This window comes from Bombina bombina, chromosome 4, assembly GCF_027579735.1.
Source record: "Bombina bombina isolate aBomBom1 chromosome 4, aBomBom1.pri, whole genome shotgun sequence".
NCBI lineage: Eukaryota > Metazoa > Chordata > Amphibia > Anura > Bombinatoridae > Bombina > Bombina bombina.
The window spans coordinates 876,751,636-876,771,663 of record NC_069502.1 but is presented as its reverse complement, the minus strand read 5'-3'; the positions used below and the strand labels follow the sequence as shown (position 1 = coordinate 876,771,663).

General features: G+C 41.8%; 1 protein-coding gene across 1 annotated transcript in view; it reads right to left on the bottom strand.

Moving 5' to 3' along the window:
• Positions 1-885: 885 nt before the first annotated feature.
• LOC128657398 (zinc finger protein OZF-like) overlaps positions 886-20,028 on the bottom strand; it is a 225,090-nt gene continuing 205,947 nt past the window's right edge. Inside the window, exon 8 of the mRNA XM_053711735.1 lies at positions 886-2,394. Coding sequence (XP_053567710.1) covers positions 1,358-2,394 — 1,037 coding nt within the window. The 3' untranslated portion in view covers positions 886-1,357. The remainder of the gene's footprint in view (positions 2,395-20,028) is intronic.

The window sequence follows — 20,028 nt, the reverse complement described above, 5'->3', positions numbered from 1 at the left end:
TGGCCGGGGAACTCATTACCTCCAATGACCCGGACCACAAAGAAACTGTTACGTCTCCTGCAATTGCCGATCAGGAAAAAGGAAGTTGAAGAGGCCACACCCGGTCACATGGAGTGCCATACAGGACTGCCCCTGCACTATAGAGAAAACGCGCCAAAAAAGGCCGCTCCGATCTACACCTGACTGTTCTACATTGCTAGAGCCTCATCTCACACATGACGCAGCACCAAACACAATAAAGATATTATGCATCAGTCCCCCCCCGTTCAATAATCCCCCCTTTCCAGGAATATTAACCCTGGATTCTATACAGATAAAAGGAGACACACTGTGACCTGTGTCTTCTTGCGCTATCATATGTGTATAAATGAAACAATCTTACCAGAATCTATACCGTGGAACAGGAACACGGCCCTTCAAGTGTGACAGGTTAGTAGCCTCACTCCTGACATGAACTTGAGTGCACAAAGCAGACAGCAAACTCGTCAACGTTGATTGCTTAAGGAGCTGTTAATCTGAGTCGGGATGGTTTCGCAGAAAGACTCTCCCTGCATCGCCGGACTTTAATTTTCACCCATGCTCTCATTGAGAGGCTGATAGGACTACTTAAAACTCCAGTCCCATTTCGAAGAGTACTACCCTCCATAACAGACTACTCCGAATCTTCCAAAACGTCTCTGCCAACCTCCTGTGATGAAAGGCAAAGAATGACTGGGGGATGAGGGGACTTTGGAAGGTATTTAAGACTTTGGCTGGGGTGTCTTTGCCGCCTCCTCCTGGTGGCCAGGTTCTTAAGTCCCACAAGTAATGAATGAAGCAGTAGACTCTCCTCCCATTAAGATGGAAAGTATAGTTTTGCTTATTTTTAAATAACATTGTGCTGACTTTCAGACTCCTAACCAAGCCCAACCTTTTAGAAGTATACTGATGTATACCTACTCCATCTTGCTCCTGTTTGTGTGAAGAGTCTTTTCATATGCAGAGGAAGGGGGGGAGTGTCTTCTCTTGTTGATATACAACCACTTTCAGTGGGTGTTCCAGCTAACCTTTTCAACAGAGCTAAACTGGGAGCTTTTAAGTTTTCAAACAGTTTTATACTGGATTTTTATATCAGTATCTGTGAATATTATTCTTTATAGTAGTGTCTATTACATGCTGTTATATGAAAATTGGTGTACACTGTACCTTTAAGTTCAGAAATGTTTAGGATAGGTGGGGAAACAATAGGCAAAATCATCTATTTCAAACAAGAAAAAGGATAAAAGCTATTTGTACAAAATTTAAAACACTCAAGTAGGTAAAATGGATAATTGGGAAAACATTACATGAGGGGGGATTATAAGTGTACACTGTCCTTTTAAGAAGTCATGCTCTGATCTTCCAGATTTCTTTTAATATGAATTTTCTCATGATTATTAAGATCTGTTTTCAGAGAATAACATTTCCCACATTGAGAACACATAAATCCTTTTTCACCTGTATGAATTTTCTTATGCTTATTAAGAGTTGATTTCTGAGTAAAACATTTCCCACATTCAGAACATGAAAATGGTTTCTCTCCTGTATGAGTTATCTGATGCGTAATAAGATGGTCTTTCCTAGTAAAACATTTCTTACATTCAAAACATGAAAATGCTTTTTCTCCTGTATGACTTTTCTGATGTGAAATCAGATGTGGCTTCTGAGCAAAACATTTCCCACATTCAGAACATAAATATGCTTTCTCCCCTGTATGAATTTTCTGATGCTTAACAAGAGTTGATTTCTCAGTAAAACATTTCCCACAATTAGAACATGAAAATGCTTTCTCTCCTGTATGAATTTTCTCATGCTTAATAAGATTTGCTTTCTCCGTAAAACATTTCCCACAATTAGAACATAAAAACGCTTTCTCTCCTGAATGAATTTTCTGATGTCTACTAAGTTTTGATTTCTCAGTAAAACATTTCCCACAGTCAGAACATGAAAATGCTTTCTGTCGTGAATGAATTTTCTGATGTCTACTAAGACTTGATTTCTCAGTAAAACATTTTCCACAGTCAGAACATGACAATGCTTTATTCCCTGTATGACTTTTCTTATGACTAATAAGATTTGATTTCTCAGTAAAACATTTCCCACAGTCAGAACATAAAAATGCTTTCTGTGCTGAATGAATTTTCTGATGTCTAATAAGGCTTGATTTCTCAGTATAACATTTTCCACAGTCAGTACATGAAATTGCTTTCTTCCCTGTATGACTTTTCTGAGGTCTTAAAATATTTGATTTCCTGGTAAAACCTTCCCGATATTCAGAGCATACATTTTCCACAAGGCTTCTTTGATTGTGAAGAAGATTGACAAAAGTATTGGTACTTTCCCCATGACTAGGATTACTGCAGTTTTTTAATTCACCTGTTGATAAGAAATATAATGGGATTAATGTTAATTATTAATTACATTATTATATTTTGAGGACATTTTAACAGTTCTGAATGAATGACTACCACAAGAGTAAGGGGCAAGCTATGACCCCTACACCTTTCCCCAGCTCCATGCTAAGGTTCAAAGGGCAGTTTACTAGACATTAAGTAAAATGTTTTAATTAATTTATAGCAAGCATTAAAGAAAAGAATCATATTAACAAATACTATATTTCTTATAAGATCTGAGATACAAATATTGTACAGATGTAACAAAAAAAACATAAGAATCACTTACCAACCACCATCCTATTTGCAAAAAAAAACAACCTAAAAGCCATATACAATTAAGAAAAAAAAATCTCTCTTTTGTAAATCTGCTAATAGTATAGTTTTACTAAATGTGTTTAAAATATAATCTGCTTTGTTTACTTAAAACCTTTAAAAGGGACAGTCTAGTCAAAATTAAACTTTAATGATTCAGATAGGACATGCAATTTTAAACAACTTTCCAATTTACTTTTATAATCCTATTTACTATGTTCTCTTGGTATTCTTAGTTGAAAGGTTAATCAAGGTAGGCTCATATGCTAATTTCTAAGCCCTTGAAGGCCACTTCTTATCTGAATGCATTTGACAGTTTTTCACAGCTAGAGTGCATAAGTTCATGTGTGCTATATAGATAACATTGTGCTCACGCACGTGGAGTTATTTAAGAGTTAGCAGTAAATGCCTGAAATGCAAGTCAATAGATAATAAATAAACAAACAGTCATGTGATAAGGGGGTTGTCAGAAGGGACTTAGATACAAGGTAATCACAGAGGTAAAAAGTATATTAAATATAACCGTGTTGGTTACTGGGGATTATCAATTTTTTTAAACAATAACAATTCAGGAGTAGACTGTCCCTTTAAATAGCAAACCCAGCAAAACAAAAAGTTTTCAAGTCTATTTAAAGTATAATTTATCACACTATCTTTCACTAACCATTTGGTGATATAAATTTATGTTAAATTACAAAAAATAGGTGTTTATGATAGATATATCTATCATATATACACATACATACATACACATACTCATATACATATATTTCTTTCTTTCATGTAAGTGGCAAGAGTCTATGAGCTAGTGACGTATGGGATATACATTCCTACCAGGAGGGGACAAAGTTTCCCAAACCTCAAAATGCCTATAAATACACGTCCCACCACAATCATACCTTAGTTTTACAAACTTTGCCTCCTATGGAGATGGTGAAGTGAGATGTGCTGGATTTCTTCTATGATAGGCGCTTCTAAGAATTTTGAAGCCCAATTCCTCTCAGAATACAGTGTTTGTCAGACGGATGTGGAGGGAGTATTGCATGTTGATTTTATGGTTTCATCCATGGGAAATCTTTTCAAAGGCTTTCTGTAATCGGTCGCAGGGATTCATCCCCTGCCTCCATTTTCAGATCGACGTTATACTCCTATACCATTACCTGTCTGCTATTTGTGGATGGCTGTCTTCTGGTAAGTATGTATCATTTTTTTAAGACACTCTCAGCTATATTTGGCACTTTATATTATATTGTAAAGTTTTAAATATATGTGTTTGCTTATATTTGCCATGAGTCATTTCTATTTCTATTTCTCTTGTTAAGTGTATCCAGTCCACGGATCATCCATTACTTGTGGGATATTCTCCTTCCCAACAGGAAGTTGCAAAAGGATCACCCACAGCAGAGCTGCTATATAGCTCCTCCCCTCACTGCCATACCCAGTCATTCTCTTGCAACTCTCAACTAAGATGGAGGTCGTAAGAGGACTGTGGTGTTTTATACTTAGTTTATTTCTTCAATCAAAAGTTTGTTATTTTTAAATGGTACCGGAGTGTACTGTTTATCTCAGGCAGTATTTAGAAGAAGAATCTGCTTGCGTTTTCTATGATCTTAGCAGAAGTAACTAAGATCCTTTGCTGTTCTCACATATTCTGAGGAGTGAGGTAACTTCAGACGGGGAATAGCGTGCAGGTTTTCCTGTAATAAGGTATGTGCAGTTAAAATATTTTTCTAGGGATGGAATTTGCTAGAAAATGCTGCTGATACCGAAGTAATGTAAGTAAAGCCTTAAATGCAGTGATAGCGACTGGTATCAGGCTTATTAATAGAGATACATAGTCTTATAAAAGTGTATTTTAAAACGTTTGCTGGCATGTTTAATCGTTTTTTACATATGTTTGGTGATAAAACTTATTGGGGCCTAGTTTTTTCCACATGGCTGGCTTGAATTTTGCCATGAAACAGTTCCCTGAGGCTTCCCACTGTTGTAATATGAGTGGGAGGGGCCTATTTTGGCGGGTTTTTTTTCACAGCAAAAATTACAGACACAGACATCCAGCTTCTTCCTGCATGATCCAGGACTTCTCTGAAGGGCTCAAAAGGCTTCAAAAGTCGTATTGAGGGAGGTAAAAAGCCACAGTAGAGCTGTGGCAGTTGTTGTGATTGTTTAAAAAACGTTTTTGTCATTGGTTATTCCGTTTTTGGTATTAAGGGGTTAATCATCCATTTGCAAGTGGGTGCAATGCTCTGCTAACTTATTACATACACTGTAAAAATTTCGTTAGTGTAACTGCATTTTTTCACTGTTATTTAAAAATTTGGGAAAATTTGTGTTTCTTAAAAGGCGCAGTAACGTTTTTTATATTGCTTGTAAACTTGTTTTAAAGTGTTTTCCAAGCTTGCTAGTCTCATTGCTAGTCTGTTTAAACATGTCTGACACAGAGGAACCTACTTGTTCATTATGTTTGAAAGCCATGGTGGAGCCCCATAGGAGAATGTGTACTAAATGTATTGATTTCACCTTAAACAGTAAAGATCAGTCTTTATCTATAAAAGAATTATCACCAGAGGGTTCTGTCGAGGGGGAAGTTATGCCGACTAACTCTCCCCACGTGTCGGACCCTTCGCCTCCCGCTCAGGGGACGCACGCTAATATGGCGCCAATTACATCAGGGACGCCCATAGCGATTACCTTGCAGGACATGGCTGCAATCATGAATAATACCCTGTCAGAGGTATTATCTAGATTGCCTGAATTAAGAGGCAAGCGCGATAGCTCTGGGGTTAGGAGAGATACAGAGCGCGCAAATGCTGTTAGAGCCATGTCTGATACTGCGTCACAGTATGCAGAACATGAGGACGGAGAGCTTCAGTCTGTGGGTGACATCTCTGACTCGGGGAAACCTGATTCAGAGATTTCTAATTTTAAATTTAAGCTTGAGAACCTCCGTGTATTGCTTGGGGAGGTATTAGCTGCTCTGAATGACTGTAACACAGTTGCAATTCCAGAGAAATTGTGTAGGCTGGATAGATACTATGCGGTGCCGGTGTGTACTGACGTTTTTCCTATACCTAAAAGGCTTACAGAAATTATTAGCAAGGAGTGGGATAGACCCGGTGTGCCCTTTTCCCCACCTCCTATATTTAGAAATTTTTTTTCCAATAGACGCCACTACACAGGACTTATGGCAGACGGTCCCTAAGGTGGAGGGAGCAGTTTCTACTTTAGCAAAGCGTACCACTATCCCGGTTGAGGACAGTTGTGCTTTTTCAGATCCAATGGATAAAAAATTGGAGGGTTACCTTAAGAAAATGTTTATTCAACAAGGTTTTATTTTTTGAGGCCCTGGAAGAGGCCATCCAGACAGCTCCATTGAATGAAATTATTGACAAGCTTAGAACGCTTAAGCTAGCTAACTCATTTGTTTCTGATGCCATTGTTCATTTGACTAAACTAACGGCTAAGAATTCCGGATTCGCCATCCAGACGCATAGGGCGCTATGGCTTAAATCTGGGTCAGCTGACGTGACTTCAAAGTCTAAATTACTCAACATTCCTTTCAAGGGGAAGACCTTATTCGGGCCTGGCTTGAAGGAAATTATTGCTGACATTACTGGAGGCAAGGGTCATACCCTTCCTCAGGACAGGGCCAAATCAAAGGCCAAACAGTCTAATTTCCGTGCCTTTCGAAATTTCAAGGCAGGAGCAGCATCAACTTCCTCCGCTTCAAAACAAGAGGGAACTGTTGCTCATTCCAGACAGGCCTGGAAACCTAACCAGTCCTGGAACAAGGACAAGCAGGCCAGAAAACCTGCTGCTGCCCCCAAGACAGCATGAAGGAACGGCCCCCTATCCGGAAATGGATCTAGTGGGGGGCAGACTTTCTCTCTTCGCCCAGGCGTGGGCAAGAGATGTTCAGGATCCCTGGGCGTTGGAGATCATATCTCAGGGATATCTTCTGGACTTCAAAGCTTCTCCTCCACAAGGGAGATTTCATCTTTCAAGGTTATCAGCAAACCAGATAAAGAAAGAGGCATTCCTAAGCTGTGTGCAAGACCTCCTAGTAATGGGAGTGATCCATCCAGTTCCGCGGGCGGAACAAGGACAGGGATTTTATTCAAATCTGTTTATGGTTCCCAAGAAAGAGGGAACCTTCAGACCAATCTTGGATCTAAAGATCTTAAACAAATTCCATCAAGTTCCATCATTCAAAATGGAAACTATTCGGACCATCCTACCCATGATCCAAGAGGGTCAGTACATGACCACAGTGGACTTAAAGGATGCCTACCTTCACATACCGATTCACAAAGATCGTCATCGGTTCCTAAGGTTTGCCTTTCTAGACAGGCATTACCAATTTTTAGCTCTTCCCTTCGGATTGGCCACAGCCCTGAGAATCTTTACAAAGGTTCTGGGCTCACTTCTGGCGGTTCTAAGACCGCGAGGCATAGCGGTGGCTCCGTATCTAGACGACATCCTGATACAGGCGTCAAGCTTTCAAATTGCCAAGTCTCATACAGAGATAGTTCTGGCATTTCTGAGGTCGCATGGGTGGAAAGTGAATGTGGAAAAGAGTTCTCTATCACCACTCACAAGAGTCTCCTTCCTAGGGACTCTTATAGATTCTGTAGAGATAAAAATTTACCTGACGGAGTCCAGGTTATCAAAACTTCTAAATGCTTGCCGTGTCCATCATTCCATTCCATGCCCATCAGTAGCTCAGTGCATGGAAGTAATCGGCTTAATGGTAGCGGCAATGGACATAGTGCCATTTGCGCGCCTGCATCTCAGACCGCTGCAATTATGCATGCTAAGTCAGTGGAATGGGGATTACTCAGATTTGTCCCCTCTACTAAATCTGGATCAAGAGACCAGAGATTCTCTTCTCTGGTGGCTTTCTCGGGTTCATCTGTCTAAAAGTATGACCTTTCGCAGGCCAGATTGGACGATTGTAACAACAGATGCCAGCCTTCTAGGTTGGGGCGCAGTCTGGAACTCCCTGAAGGCTCAGGGATCGTGGACTCAGGAGGAGAAACTCCTCCCAATAAATATTCTGGAGTTAAGAGCAATATTCAATGCTCTTCTAGCTTGGCCTCAGTTAGCAACACTGAGGTTCATCAGATTTCAGTCGGACAACATCACGACTGTGGCTTACATCAACCATCAAGGGGGAACCAGGAGTTCCCTAGCGATGTTAGAAGTCTCAAAGATAATTCGCTGGGCAGAGTCTCACTCTTGCCACCTGTCAGCAATCCACATCCCAGGCGTAGAGAACTGGGAGGCGGATTTTCTAAGTCGTCAGACTTTTCATCCGGGGGAGTGGGAACTCCATCCGGAGGTGTTTGCTCAACTGGTCCATCGTTGGGGCAAACCAGAACTGGATCTCATGGCGTCTCGCCAGAACGCCAAGCTTCCTTGTTACGGATCCAGGTCCAGGGACCCGGGAGCAACGCTGATAGATGCTCTAGCAGCTCCTTGGTTCTTCAACCTGGCCTATGTGTTTCCACTGTTTCCTCTGCTCCCTTGACTGATTGCCAAAATCAAACAGGAGAGAGCATCAGTGATTCTGATAGCGCCTGCGTGGCTACGCAGGACCTGGTATGCAGACCTAGTGGACATGTCATCTCTTCCACCATGGACTCTGCCTCTGAGGCAGGACCTTCTAATACAAGGTCCTTTCAATCATCCAAATCTAATTTCTCTGAGACTGCATGGAGATTGAACGCTTGATTCTATCAAGGCGTGGCTTCTCCGAGTCAGTCATTGATACCTTAATACAGTCTTGGAAGCCTGTCACCAGGAAAATCTACCATAGGATATGGCGTAAATATCTTTATTGGTGTGAATCCAAGAGTTACTCATGGAGTAAGGTTAGGATTCCTAGGATATTGTCCTTTCTCCAAGAGGGTTTGGACAAAGGCTTATCAGCTAGTTCTTTAAAAGGACAGATCTCTGCTCTGTCTATTCTTTTGCACAAGCGTCTGGCAGAAGTTCCAGACGTCCAGGCATTTTGTCAGGCTTTGGTTAGGATTAAGCCTGTGTTTAAAACTGGAAGATAAACAAGGGGCGCCAACATAGTGTGAATCGTTCAAACAACAAATATAAAAGCGATGTGCAAAAAACTACTCACAAGGAAAGTGGCACCTTAAATGAATAAGGTGCGATAAAGCAGGCTGACATTCAAATTCCAGCAGTCAGTACGCTGGAGGTCTCACCCAGAGGACCTGTGGAATCCAGATAGGCGTCTAGAAAGTAGCACCCACGTTTTTCAGGGCCAATGGCCGGACCAGGTGAGCTGCAAGCTGATAGGTGTTCTCCTGCTGCACTCACGCCACCGAGACTTTTCTCCAAAAACGACAGTGTCAGTGTATGAAAGGTTCCGTGGTAAAAGTCTCAGTCTATTCCAGACCGTTTCATCAGCTGCCTGATGAAACGGTCTGGAATAGACTGAGAAACGCGTTGCAAAATAAATACTGTTTGTTTTATACCACGACCCGGTATTTTTGCTTCTTTCCACGATCCACTTGTTTTTGAAACAGGACTTTTACCACGGAACCTTTCATACACTGACACTGTCGTTTTTGGAGAAAAGTCTCGGTGGCGTGAGTGCAGCAGGAGAACACCTATCAGCTTGCAGCTCACCTGGTCCGGCCATTGGCCCTGAAAAACGTGGGTGCTACTTTCTAGACGCCTATCTGGATTCCACAGGTCCTCTGGGTGAGACCTCCAGCGTACTGACTGCTGGAATTTGAATGTCAGCCTGCTTTATCGCACCTTATTCATTTAAGGTGCCACTTTCCTTGTGAGTAGTTTTTTGCACATCGCTTTTATATTTGTTGTTTGAACGATTCACACTATGTTGGCGCCCCTTGTTTATCTTCCATTCTAGACACCCTGACCCATCGCACCGCGGGACACAAGAGGAGCACGCCAAACACCTGAACACATCACTGTTCACATATTAGGATTGGACACTTATTTTTTACATCACAGCAATTTTTGGGACATTGATAAGTACTTTTTTTATATATTTTACTAATCGCCACAAATATCATTGTTTATCTGTGATATCTGATTATTTCAATGTATCACTAATATTATACACAAATTGTCCTGAGCACTTGTTTTACACACAATTTATTTTCGTCATTATTATAATTTTTTACACATACCAAACACTGTGCTGTTTATAAAAAAATATTTTTTTTTTTTTTTTTTTTTTTTTTTTTTTTTTTTTTTTATTTATGCATACGGGTACAAACCCAATCATAAAGTGGTAGGTCCCACTTTGATAACCTGTGTTCCAAGCGCATCCTCTTAAGTTTTTTCCTCCTCAGGAATTTCTTTTTATATTATGTGTTTAAAACTGTTGCTCCCCCGTGGAGCTTAAACTTGGTTCTTAAAGTTCTTCAGGGAGTTCCGTTTGAACCCCTTCATTCCATTGATATTAAACTTTTATCTTGGAAAGTTCTGTTTTTGATGGCTATTTCCTCGGCTCGAAGAGTCTCTGAGTTATCTGCCTTACATTGTGATTCTCCTTATCTGATTTTTCATTCAGACATGGTAGTTCTGCGTACCAAACCTGGGTTTTTACCTAAGGTGGTTTCTAACAGGAATATCAATCAAGAGATTGTTGTTCCATCATTGTGTCCTAATCCTTCTTCAAAGAAGGAACGTCTTTTGCATAATCTGGACGTAGTCCGTGCCTTGAAGTTTTACTTACAGGCTACTAAAGATTTTCGTCAAACATCTGCCCTGTTTGTCGTTTACTCTGGACAGAGGAGAGGTCAAAAAGCTTCGACAACCTCTCTCTCCTTTTGGCTTCGGAGCATAATACGCTTAGCCTATGAGACTGCTGGACAGCGCCCCCTGAAAGGATTACAGCTCATTCTACTAGAGCTGTGGCTTCCACCTGGGCCTTTAAAAATGAGGCCTCTGTTGAACAGATTTGCAAGGCTGCGACTTGGTCTTTGCTTCACACCTTTTCAAAATTTTACAAATTTGACACTTTTGCTTCTTCGGAGGCTGTTTTTGGGAGAAAGGTTCTACAGGCAGTGGTTCCTTCCGTTTAAGTTCCTGCCTTGTCCCTCCCATCATCCGTGTACTTTAGCTTTGGTATTGGTATCCCACAAGTAATGGATGATCCGTGGACTGGATACACTTAACAAGAGAAAACATAATTTATGCTTACCTGATAAATTTATTTCTCTTGTAGTGTATCCAGTCCACGACCCGCCCTGTCCTTTTAAGGCAGGTCTAAATTTTTATTAAACTACAGTCACCACTGCACCCTATGGTTTCTCCTTTCTCGTCTTGTTTCGGTCGAATGACTGGATATGGCAGTGAGGGGAGGAGCTATATAGCAGCTCTGCTGTGGGTGATCCTCTTGCAACTTCCTGTTGGGAAGGAGAATATCCCACAAGTAATGGATGATCCGTGGACTGGATACACTACAAGAGAAATAAATTTATCAGGTAAGCATAAATTATGTTTTCCCTTTTTTGCAGTCTCAGTATGGAAATGATGTTTAGGAAGATTTTTTTAAATTATTTTTTTCTTAACTGGGGTTCTAGTTCTTTCAATTTGACTTTGTTTTCCCAAAATGTTTGCGGGCAAACTAGGCTCGTGAGGACGCAAAAACAGAATTTATGCTTACCTGATAAATTACTTTCTCTTACGGTGTATTCAGTCCACGGATTCATCCTTACTTGTGGGATATTCTCAATCCCTACAGGAAGTGGCAAAGAGAGCACACAGCAAAGCTGTCCATATAGCTCCGCTCAGGCTCCGCCCCCCCAGTCATTCGACCGACGTTTAGGAGAAAAAGGAGAACCATAGGGTGCAGTGGTGACTGTAGTTATTATAAATTAAATTTGAACCTGACTTAAATGTCAGGGCGGGCCGTGGACTGAATACACCATAAGAGAAAGTAATTTATCAGGTAAGCATAAATTCTGTTTTCTCTTACTTGGTATATTCAGTCCACGGATTCATCCTTACTTGTGGGATACCAATACCAAAGCAATAGGACACGGATGAAGGGAGGTAACAAGTCAGGTAACCTAAACGGAAGGCACCACTGCTTGCAAAACCTTTCTCCCAAAAATAGCCTCCGAAGAAGCAAAAGTATCGAATTTGTAAAATTTGGCAAATGTATGCAGTGAGACCAAGTCGCTGCCTTACAAATCTGTTCAACAGAAGCCTCATTCTTGAAAGCCCATGTGGAAGCCACAGCTCTAGTGGAATGAGCTGTAATTCGTTCAGGAGGCTGCTGTCCCGCAGTCTCATAAGCCAAACAGATGATGCTTTTCAGCCAAAAGGAAAGAGAGGTAGCAGACGCTTTCTGACCTCTCCTCTTACCAGAATAGACAACAAACAAGGATGATGTTTGTCTGAAATCTTTAGTTGCTTTTAAATAGAATTTTAAAGCACGAACCACGTCAAGATTGTGTAAAGAAACTGGATTAGGACACAGAGAAGGAACAAAGATTTCCTGGTTAATATTCTTATTAGAAACCACTTTTGGAAGGAAACCAGGTTAGGTGCGCAAAACAACCTTATCTGCATGGAACACCAGATAGGGTGAATTACACTGCAAAGCAGACAATTCAGAAACTCTTCGAGCAGAAGAAATGGCTACTAAAAACAAAACTTTCCAAGATAAAAACTTAATATCTATGGAATGCAAAGGTTCAAACGGAACCCCTTGAAGAACTGAAAGAACTAAATTTAGACTCCATAGAGGAGCCACAGGCTTGTAAACAAGCTTGATTCTGACTAGGGCCTGTGCAAACACCTGAACGTCTGGTACAGCAGCCAGACGCTTATTTAACAGAATAGACAGAGCAGATATCTGTCCCTTTAAGGAACTAGTTGACAGACCCTTCTCCAATCCTTCTTGGAGAAAAGACCATATCCTTGGAATCCTAATCTTACTCCACGAGTAACCCTTGGATTCACACCAACAAAGATATTACCGCCATATCTTATGGTAAATTTTCCTGGTGACAGGCTTTCTGGCCTGTATCAGAGTGTCTATAACTGATTCAGAGAAACTAGATTTGGATGCTTGAAAGGACCTTGAATTAGAAGATCCTGCCTCGATGGCAGTTTCCATGGTGGGACCGATGACATGTCCACTAGGTCTGCGTACCAAGTCCTGCGTGGCCACGCAGGCGCTATCAGAATTACCGAAGCCTTCTCCTGTTTGATTCTGGCTACTAGCCGAAGGAGAAGAGGAAACGGTGGAAAGACGTAAGCTAGACTGAACGACCAAGGCGCTATTAATGCATCCATCAATGCCGCCTTGGGATCCCCGGATCTGGATCCGTAAAGGGGAAGTTTGGTGTTCTGACGGGACGCCATCAGATCCAATTCTGGAATGCCCCATAGCTGAGTTAGCTGAGCAAAAACCTCCGGGTGGAGTTCCCACTCCCCCAGATGGAAAGTCTGACGACTTAGAAAATCCGCCTCCCAGTTGTCTACCCCTGGGATGTGAATTGCAGAAAGATGGCTGGAGTGATCCTCCGCCCATTTGATGATCTTGGATACTTCCTTCATCGCTAGGGAACTTTTTGTTCCTCCCTGATGATTGATGTACACTACAGTCGTGATGTTGTCCGACTGAAATCTGATGAATTTGGCCTCCGCTAGTTGAGGCCACACCTGGAGCGTATTGAATATCGCTCTCAACTCCAAAATGTTTATCGGAAGAAGAGATTCTTCCCGAGACCATAGTCCCTGAGCCTTCAGGGAGTTCCAGACCGCACCCCAGCCTAACAGACTGGCCTCGGTCGTGACAATGATCCACTCCGGTCTGCGGAAACTCATTCCTTGAGACAGGTGATCTTGAGACAACCACCAGAGAAGAGAGTCTCTGGTTTTCTGGTCCATTTGTACTTGAGGAGACAAATCTGCATAATCTCCATTCCAGTGTTTGAGCATGCACAGCTGCAGTGGTCTGAGATGAATTCGAGCAAAAGGGACTACGTCCATTGCCGTAACCATTAAACCAATTACTTCCATGCACTGAGCCACGGAAGGCTGAGGAATGGAATGAAGAACTCGGCAAGTATTCAGCAGTCTTGACTTCCTGACCTCTGTCAGAAAGATTTTCATTTCTACCGAGTCTATTAGTGTTCCCAGGAAAGGAACCCTTGTGAGCGGGGACAGAGAACTCTTTTCTACGTTCACTTTCCACCCGTGAGACCTTAGAAAGGCCAGAACGATGTCCGTATGAGCCTTGGCTCTGTGAAAGGACGACGCCTGTATTAATATGTCGTCTAGGTAAGGTGCTACTGCAATGCCCCGCGGTCTTAGTACTGCTAGAAGGGACCCTAGCTGTTTGCCCAGGAAGGCGAACCTTAGGAACTGATGGTGATCTTTGTGGATAGGAATATGTAGATACGCATCCTTTATATCCATGGTAGTCATATATTGACCCTCCTGGGTCATCAGCAAGATTGTCCGAATGGTTTCCATCTTTGAGGAATTTGTTTAGAATTTTTAGATCCAGGATTGGCCTGAAAATTCCCTCCTTTTTGGGAACTACAAACAGGTTTGAGTAAAAGCCCAGACCTTGTTCTACAATTGAAACTGGTTGTATCACTCCCATCTTTAGCAGATCTTCTACACAGCGTAAGAACTTCTGTTTCTTTATTTGGTCTGAAGACAAATAAGAAATGTGGAACCTTCCCCTTGGGGGAGAATCCTTGAATTCTAGAAGGTACCCCTGAGCAACTATTTCTAATACCCAGGGATCTGGAACATCTCTTGCCCGAGCCTGAGCGAAGAGAGAAGGTCTGCCCCCTACTCGATCCAATCCCGGATCAGGGGCTACCCCTTCATGCTGTCCTGGTAGCAGGAGCAGGCTTCTTGGCCTGTTTACCCTTATTACAGCCCTGCAGGGGTTTCCAAGTTGCTTTGGGCTGGGAAGCTTTATCTTGCTTTGCTGCAGCAGAGGTTGTGGCAGGTCCGCTCCTGAAGTTGCGAAAGGAGCAAAAATTAGCCTTGTTTTTGGCCTTAAACGGCCTATCTTGTGGCAGGGCATGGCCCTTGCCCCCAGTGATATCTGAAATAATTCCTTTTGGCTCTGGGCCAAATAGGGCTTTCCCCTTGAAGGGAATATTTAACAGTTTAGTTTTGGACGACACATCAGCCGACCACGATTTGAGCCAAAGCGCTCTTCGCGCCATGATGGCAAAACCTGAGTTTTTCGCCGCTAGCTTAGCTAATTGGAGAGCGGCATCAGTGATAAAAGAATTAGCCAGCTTTAGAGCATGAATTCTATCCATGACCTCATCATATGAAGTCTCCCTCTGGAGCGACTCCTCCAGGGCCTCGAACCAAAAAGCCGCTGCAGTAGTTACCGGAATAATGCAGGCAATTGGTTGAAGAAGAAAACCTTGCTGAACAAAATTTTTCTTCAGCAAACCTTCCAATTTTTTATCCATTGGATCTTTGAAAGCACAACTGTCCTCTATTGGTATAGTTGTACGCTTAGCAAGTGTTGAAACAGCCCCTCTACCTTGGGGACCGTCTGCCACGCGTCCCGCCTGGGGTCATTTATGGGGAACAGTTTCTTAAAGATAGGTGAGGGAACAAAGGGTACACCTGGTCTCTCCCACTCCTTAGTCACAATATCCGCCACCCTCTTTGGGATCGGAAATGCCTCAGTGTATACAGGGACCTCTAAAAACCTGTCCATTTTACACAATTTTTCAGGGACCACCATGGGGTCACAATCATCCAGCGTAGCTAAAACCTCCTTGAGCAGGACGCGGAGGTGTTCCAGCTTAAATTTAAACGCTAAGGAATCTGACTCTGCCTGCTGAGAAACTTTTCCTGTGTCAGAAATTCCTCCCTCAGACAGACCGTCCCTCACTGCTACTTCTGAGTTTTGTGAGGGTACTACAGATAAATTATCCAAAGCTTCAGATTGCTCATCCTCTGTATTTAAAACTGAGCTATCGCGCTTTTTTGGAAAAATAGGCAGTTTGGATAAAAATGCTGCAAGGGAATTATCCATTACTGCTGCTAATTGTTGTAAAGTAATTGGGGCCAATGCGCTAGGGGTACTAGGCAACGCTTGCGCGGGCGTAACTGGTGTCGACACATGGGGAGAGGAAGGAGGACTGTCCTCATTACCTTCCGTCAAAGAATCATCTTGGGCTACATTTTTAAGTGTCAATGCATGGTCATTAAAATGTTTAGATACCTTAGCACACTTTAAACACAAATGCAATGGGGGTACCGCCATGGCTTTTAAACACATAGAACAAGGTCTATCAGTAGGCTCAGACATGTTAGACAGACTTAGATAGCACTCAAATACAGAAAAATACACTTTTTGAAAAAACGTTACTGTGCCTTTAAATAATAAAAAGCATACACTTTTTTACCAAATCTCCAAAAAACATCCGATCTTTATGAAATTTACACCATATGATCCTAATGCTTTGAAAAGATTGCACACCAAGTTTCAAGCCAATTAACCCCTTATTGCCCAAACCGGAGCAAATTGAAGCTGGCCACCAGTTTAACGCACTACCTTCCTTGTGGATTAGTTGTGGAACAAAAATAAGCCTCCCTGCAGTCTCTGGACTCTACATGTGAAGCTGCATAAAGCTATCTTGTAAAAGAACTGCGCAACTGAGGCGCGAAAAACATAATTTATGTAAGAACTTACCTGATAAATTCATTTCTTTCATATTAGCAAGAGTCCATGAGCTAGTTACGTATGGGATATACATTCCTACCAGGAGGGGCAAAGTTTCCCAAACCTCAAAATGCCTACAAATACACCCCTCACCACACCCACAAATCAGTTTAACGAATAGCCAAGAAGTGGGGTGATAAGAAAAAAGTGCGAAAGCATATAAAATAAGGAATTGGAATAATTGTGCTTTATACAAAAAAATCATAACCACCACAAAAAAGGGCGGGCCTCATGGACTCTTGCTAATATGAAAGAAATGAATTTATCAGGTAAGTTCTTACATAAATTATGTTTTCTTTCATGTAATTAGCAAGAGTCCATGAGCTAGTGACGTATGGGATAATGACTACCCAAGATGTGGATCTTTCCACGCAAGAGTCACTAGAGAGGGAGGGATAAAATAAAGACAGCCAATTCCTGCTGAAAATAATCCACACCCAAAATAAAGTTTAATGAAAAACATAAACAGAAGATTCAAACTGAAACCGCTGCCTGAAGTACTTTTCTACCAAAAACTGCTTCAGAAGAAGAAAATACATCAAAATGGTAGAATTTAGTAAAAGTATGCAAAGAGGACCAAGTTGCTGCTTTGCAAATCTGATCAACCGAAGCTTCATTCCTAAACGCCCAGGAAGTAGAAACTGACCTAGTAGAATGAGCTGTAATCCTTTGAGGCGGAGTTTTACCCGACTCAACATAGGCATGATGAATTAAAGATTTCAACCAAGATGCCAAAGAAATGGCAGAAGCTTTCTGGCCCTTTCTAGAACCGGAAAAGATAAATAGACTAGAAGTCTTTCGGAAAGACTTAGTAGCTTCAACATAATATTTCAAAGCTCTAACAACATCCAAAGAATGCAACGATTTCTCCTTAGAATTCTTAGGATTAGGACATAATGAGGGAACCACAATTTCTCTACTAATGTTGTTGGAATTCACAACCTTAGGTAAAAATTCAAAAGAAGTTCGCAACACCGCCTTATCCTGATGAAATATCAGAAAAGGAGACTCACAAGAAAGAGCAGATAATTCAGAGACTCTTCTGGCAGAAGAGATCGCCAAAAGGAACAAAACTTTCCAAGAAAGTAATTTAATGTCCAATGAATGCATGGGTTCAAAAGGAGGAGATTGAAGAGCCCCCAGAACCAAATTCAAACTCCAAGGAGGAGAAATTGACTTAATGACAGGTTTTATACGAACCAAAGCTTGTACAAAACAATGAATATCAGGAAGATTAGCAATCTTTCTGTGAAAAAGAACAGAAAGAGCAGAGATTTGTCCTTTCAAAGAACTTGCGGATAAACCTTTATATAAACCATCCTGAAGAAACTGTAAAATTCTCGGAATTCTAAAAGAATGCCAAGAAAAATGATGAGAAAGACACCAAGAAATATAAGTCTTCCAGACTCTATAATATATCTCTCTAGATACAGATTTACGAGCCTGTAACATAGTATTAATCACAGAGTCAGAGAAACCTCTTTGACCAAGAATCAAGCGTTCAATCTCCATACCTTTAAATTTAAGGATTTGAGATCCTGATGGAAAAAAGGACCTTGCGACAGAAGGTCTGGTCTTAGCGGAAGAGTCCACGGATGGCAAGAGGCCATCCGGACAAGATCCGCATACCAAAACCTGTGAGGCCATGCGGGAGCTACCAGCAGAACAAACGAGCATTCCTTCAGAATCTTGGAGATTACTCTTGGAAGAAGAACTAGAGGCGGAAAGATATAGGCAGGATGATACTTCCAAGGAAGTGATAATGCATCCACTGCCTCCGCCTGAGGATCCCGGGATCTGGACAGATACCTGGGAAGTTTCTTGTTTAGATGAGACGCCATCAGATCTATTTCTGGAAGTTCCCACATTTGAACAATCTGAAGAAATACCTCTGGGTGAAGAGACCATTCGCCCGGATGCAACGTTTGGCGACTGAGATAATCCGCTTCCCAATTGTCTATACCTGGGATATGAACCGCAGAGATTAGACAGGAGCTGGATTCCGCCCAAACCAGAATTCGAGATACTTCTTTCATAGCCAGAGGACTGTGAGTCCCTCCTTGATGATTGATGTATGCCACAGTTGTGACATTGTCTGTCTGAAAACAAATGAACGATTCTCTCTTCAGAAGAGGCCAAGACTGAAGAGCTCTGAAAATTGCACGGAGTTCCAAAATATTGATCGGTAATCTCACCTCCTGAGATTCCCAAACTCCTTGTGCCGTCAGAGATCCCCACACAGCTCCCCAACCTGTAAGACTTGCATCTGTTGAAATTACAGTCCAGGTCGGAAGAACAAAAGAAGCCCCCTGAATTAAACGATGGTGATCTGTCCACCACGTTAGAGAGTGTCGTACAATCGGTTTTAAAGATATTAATTGAGATATCTTTGTGTAATCCCTGCACCACTGATTCAGCATACAGAGCTGAAGAGGTCGCATGTGAAAACGAGCAAAGGGGATAGCGTCCGATGCAGCAGTCATAAGACCTAGAATTTCCATGCATAAGGCTACCGAAGGGAATGATTGTGACTGAAGGTTTCGACAAGCTGAAATCAATTTTAGACGTCTCTTGTCTGTCAAAGACAGAGTCATGGACACTGAATCTATCTGGAAACCCAGAAAGGTTACCCTTGTCTGAGGAATCAATGAACTTTTTAGTGAATTGATCCTCCAACCATGATCTTGAAGAAACAACACAAGATTCGTATGAGATTCTGCTAAATGTGAAGACTGAGCAAGTACCAAGATATCGTCCAAATAAGGAAATACCACAATACCCTGTTCTCTGATTACAGACAGAAGGGCACCGAGAACCTTTGCAAAAATTCTTGGAGCTGTAGCTAGGCCAAACGGCAGAGCCACAAACTGGTAATGCTTGTCCAGGAAAGAGAATCTCAGGAACTGATAATGATCTGGATGAATGGGAATATGCAGATATGCATCCTGTAAATCTATTGTGGACATATAATGCCCTTGCTGAACAAAAGGCAAGATAGTCCTTACAGTTACCATTTTGAACGTTGGTATCCTTACATAACAATTCAAAATTTTTAGATCCAGAACTGGTCTGAAGGAATTCTCCTTCTTTGGTACAATGAAGAGATTCGAATAAAACCCCAGCCCCTGTTCCAGAACTGGAACTGGCATAATTACTCCAGCCAACTCTAGATCTGAAACACATTTCAGAAATGCTTGAGCTTTCACTGGATTTACTGGGACACGGGAAAGAAAAAATCTCTTTGCAGGAGGTCTTATCTTGAAACCAATTCTGTACCCTTCTGAAACAATGTTCTGAATCCAAAGATTGTGAACAGAATTGATCCAAATTTCTTTGAAAAAACATAACCTGCCCCCTACCAGCTGAGCTGGAATGAGGGCCGCACCTTCATGTGGACTTAGAAGCTGGCTTTGCTTTTCTAGAAGGCTTGGATTTATTCCAGACTGGAGATGGTTTCCAAACTGAAACTGCTCCTGAGGATGAAGGATCAGGCTTTTGTTCTTTGTTGAAACGAAAGGAACGAAAACGATTATTAGCCCTGTTTTTACCCTTAGATTTTTTATCCTGTGGTAAAAAAGTTCC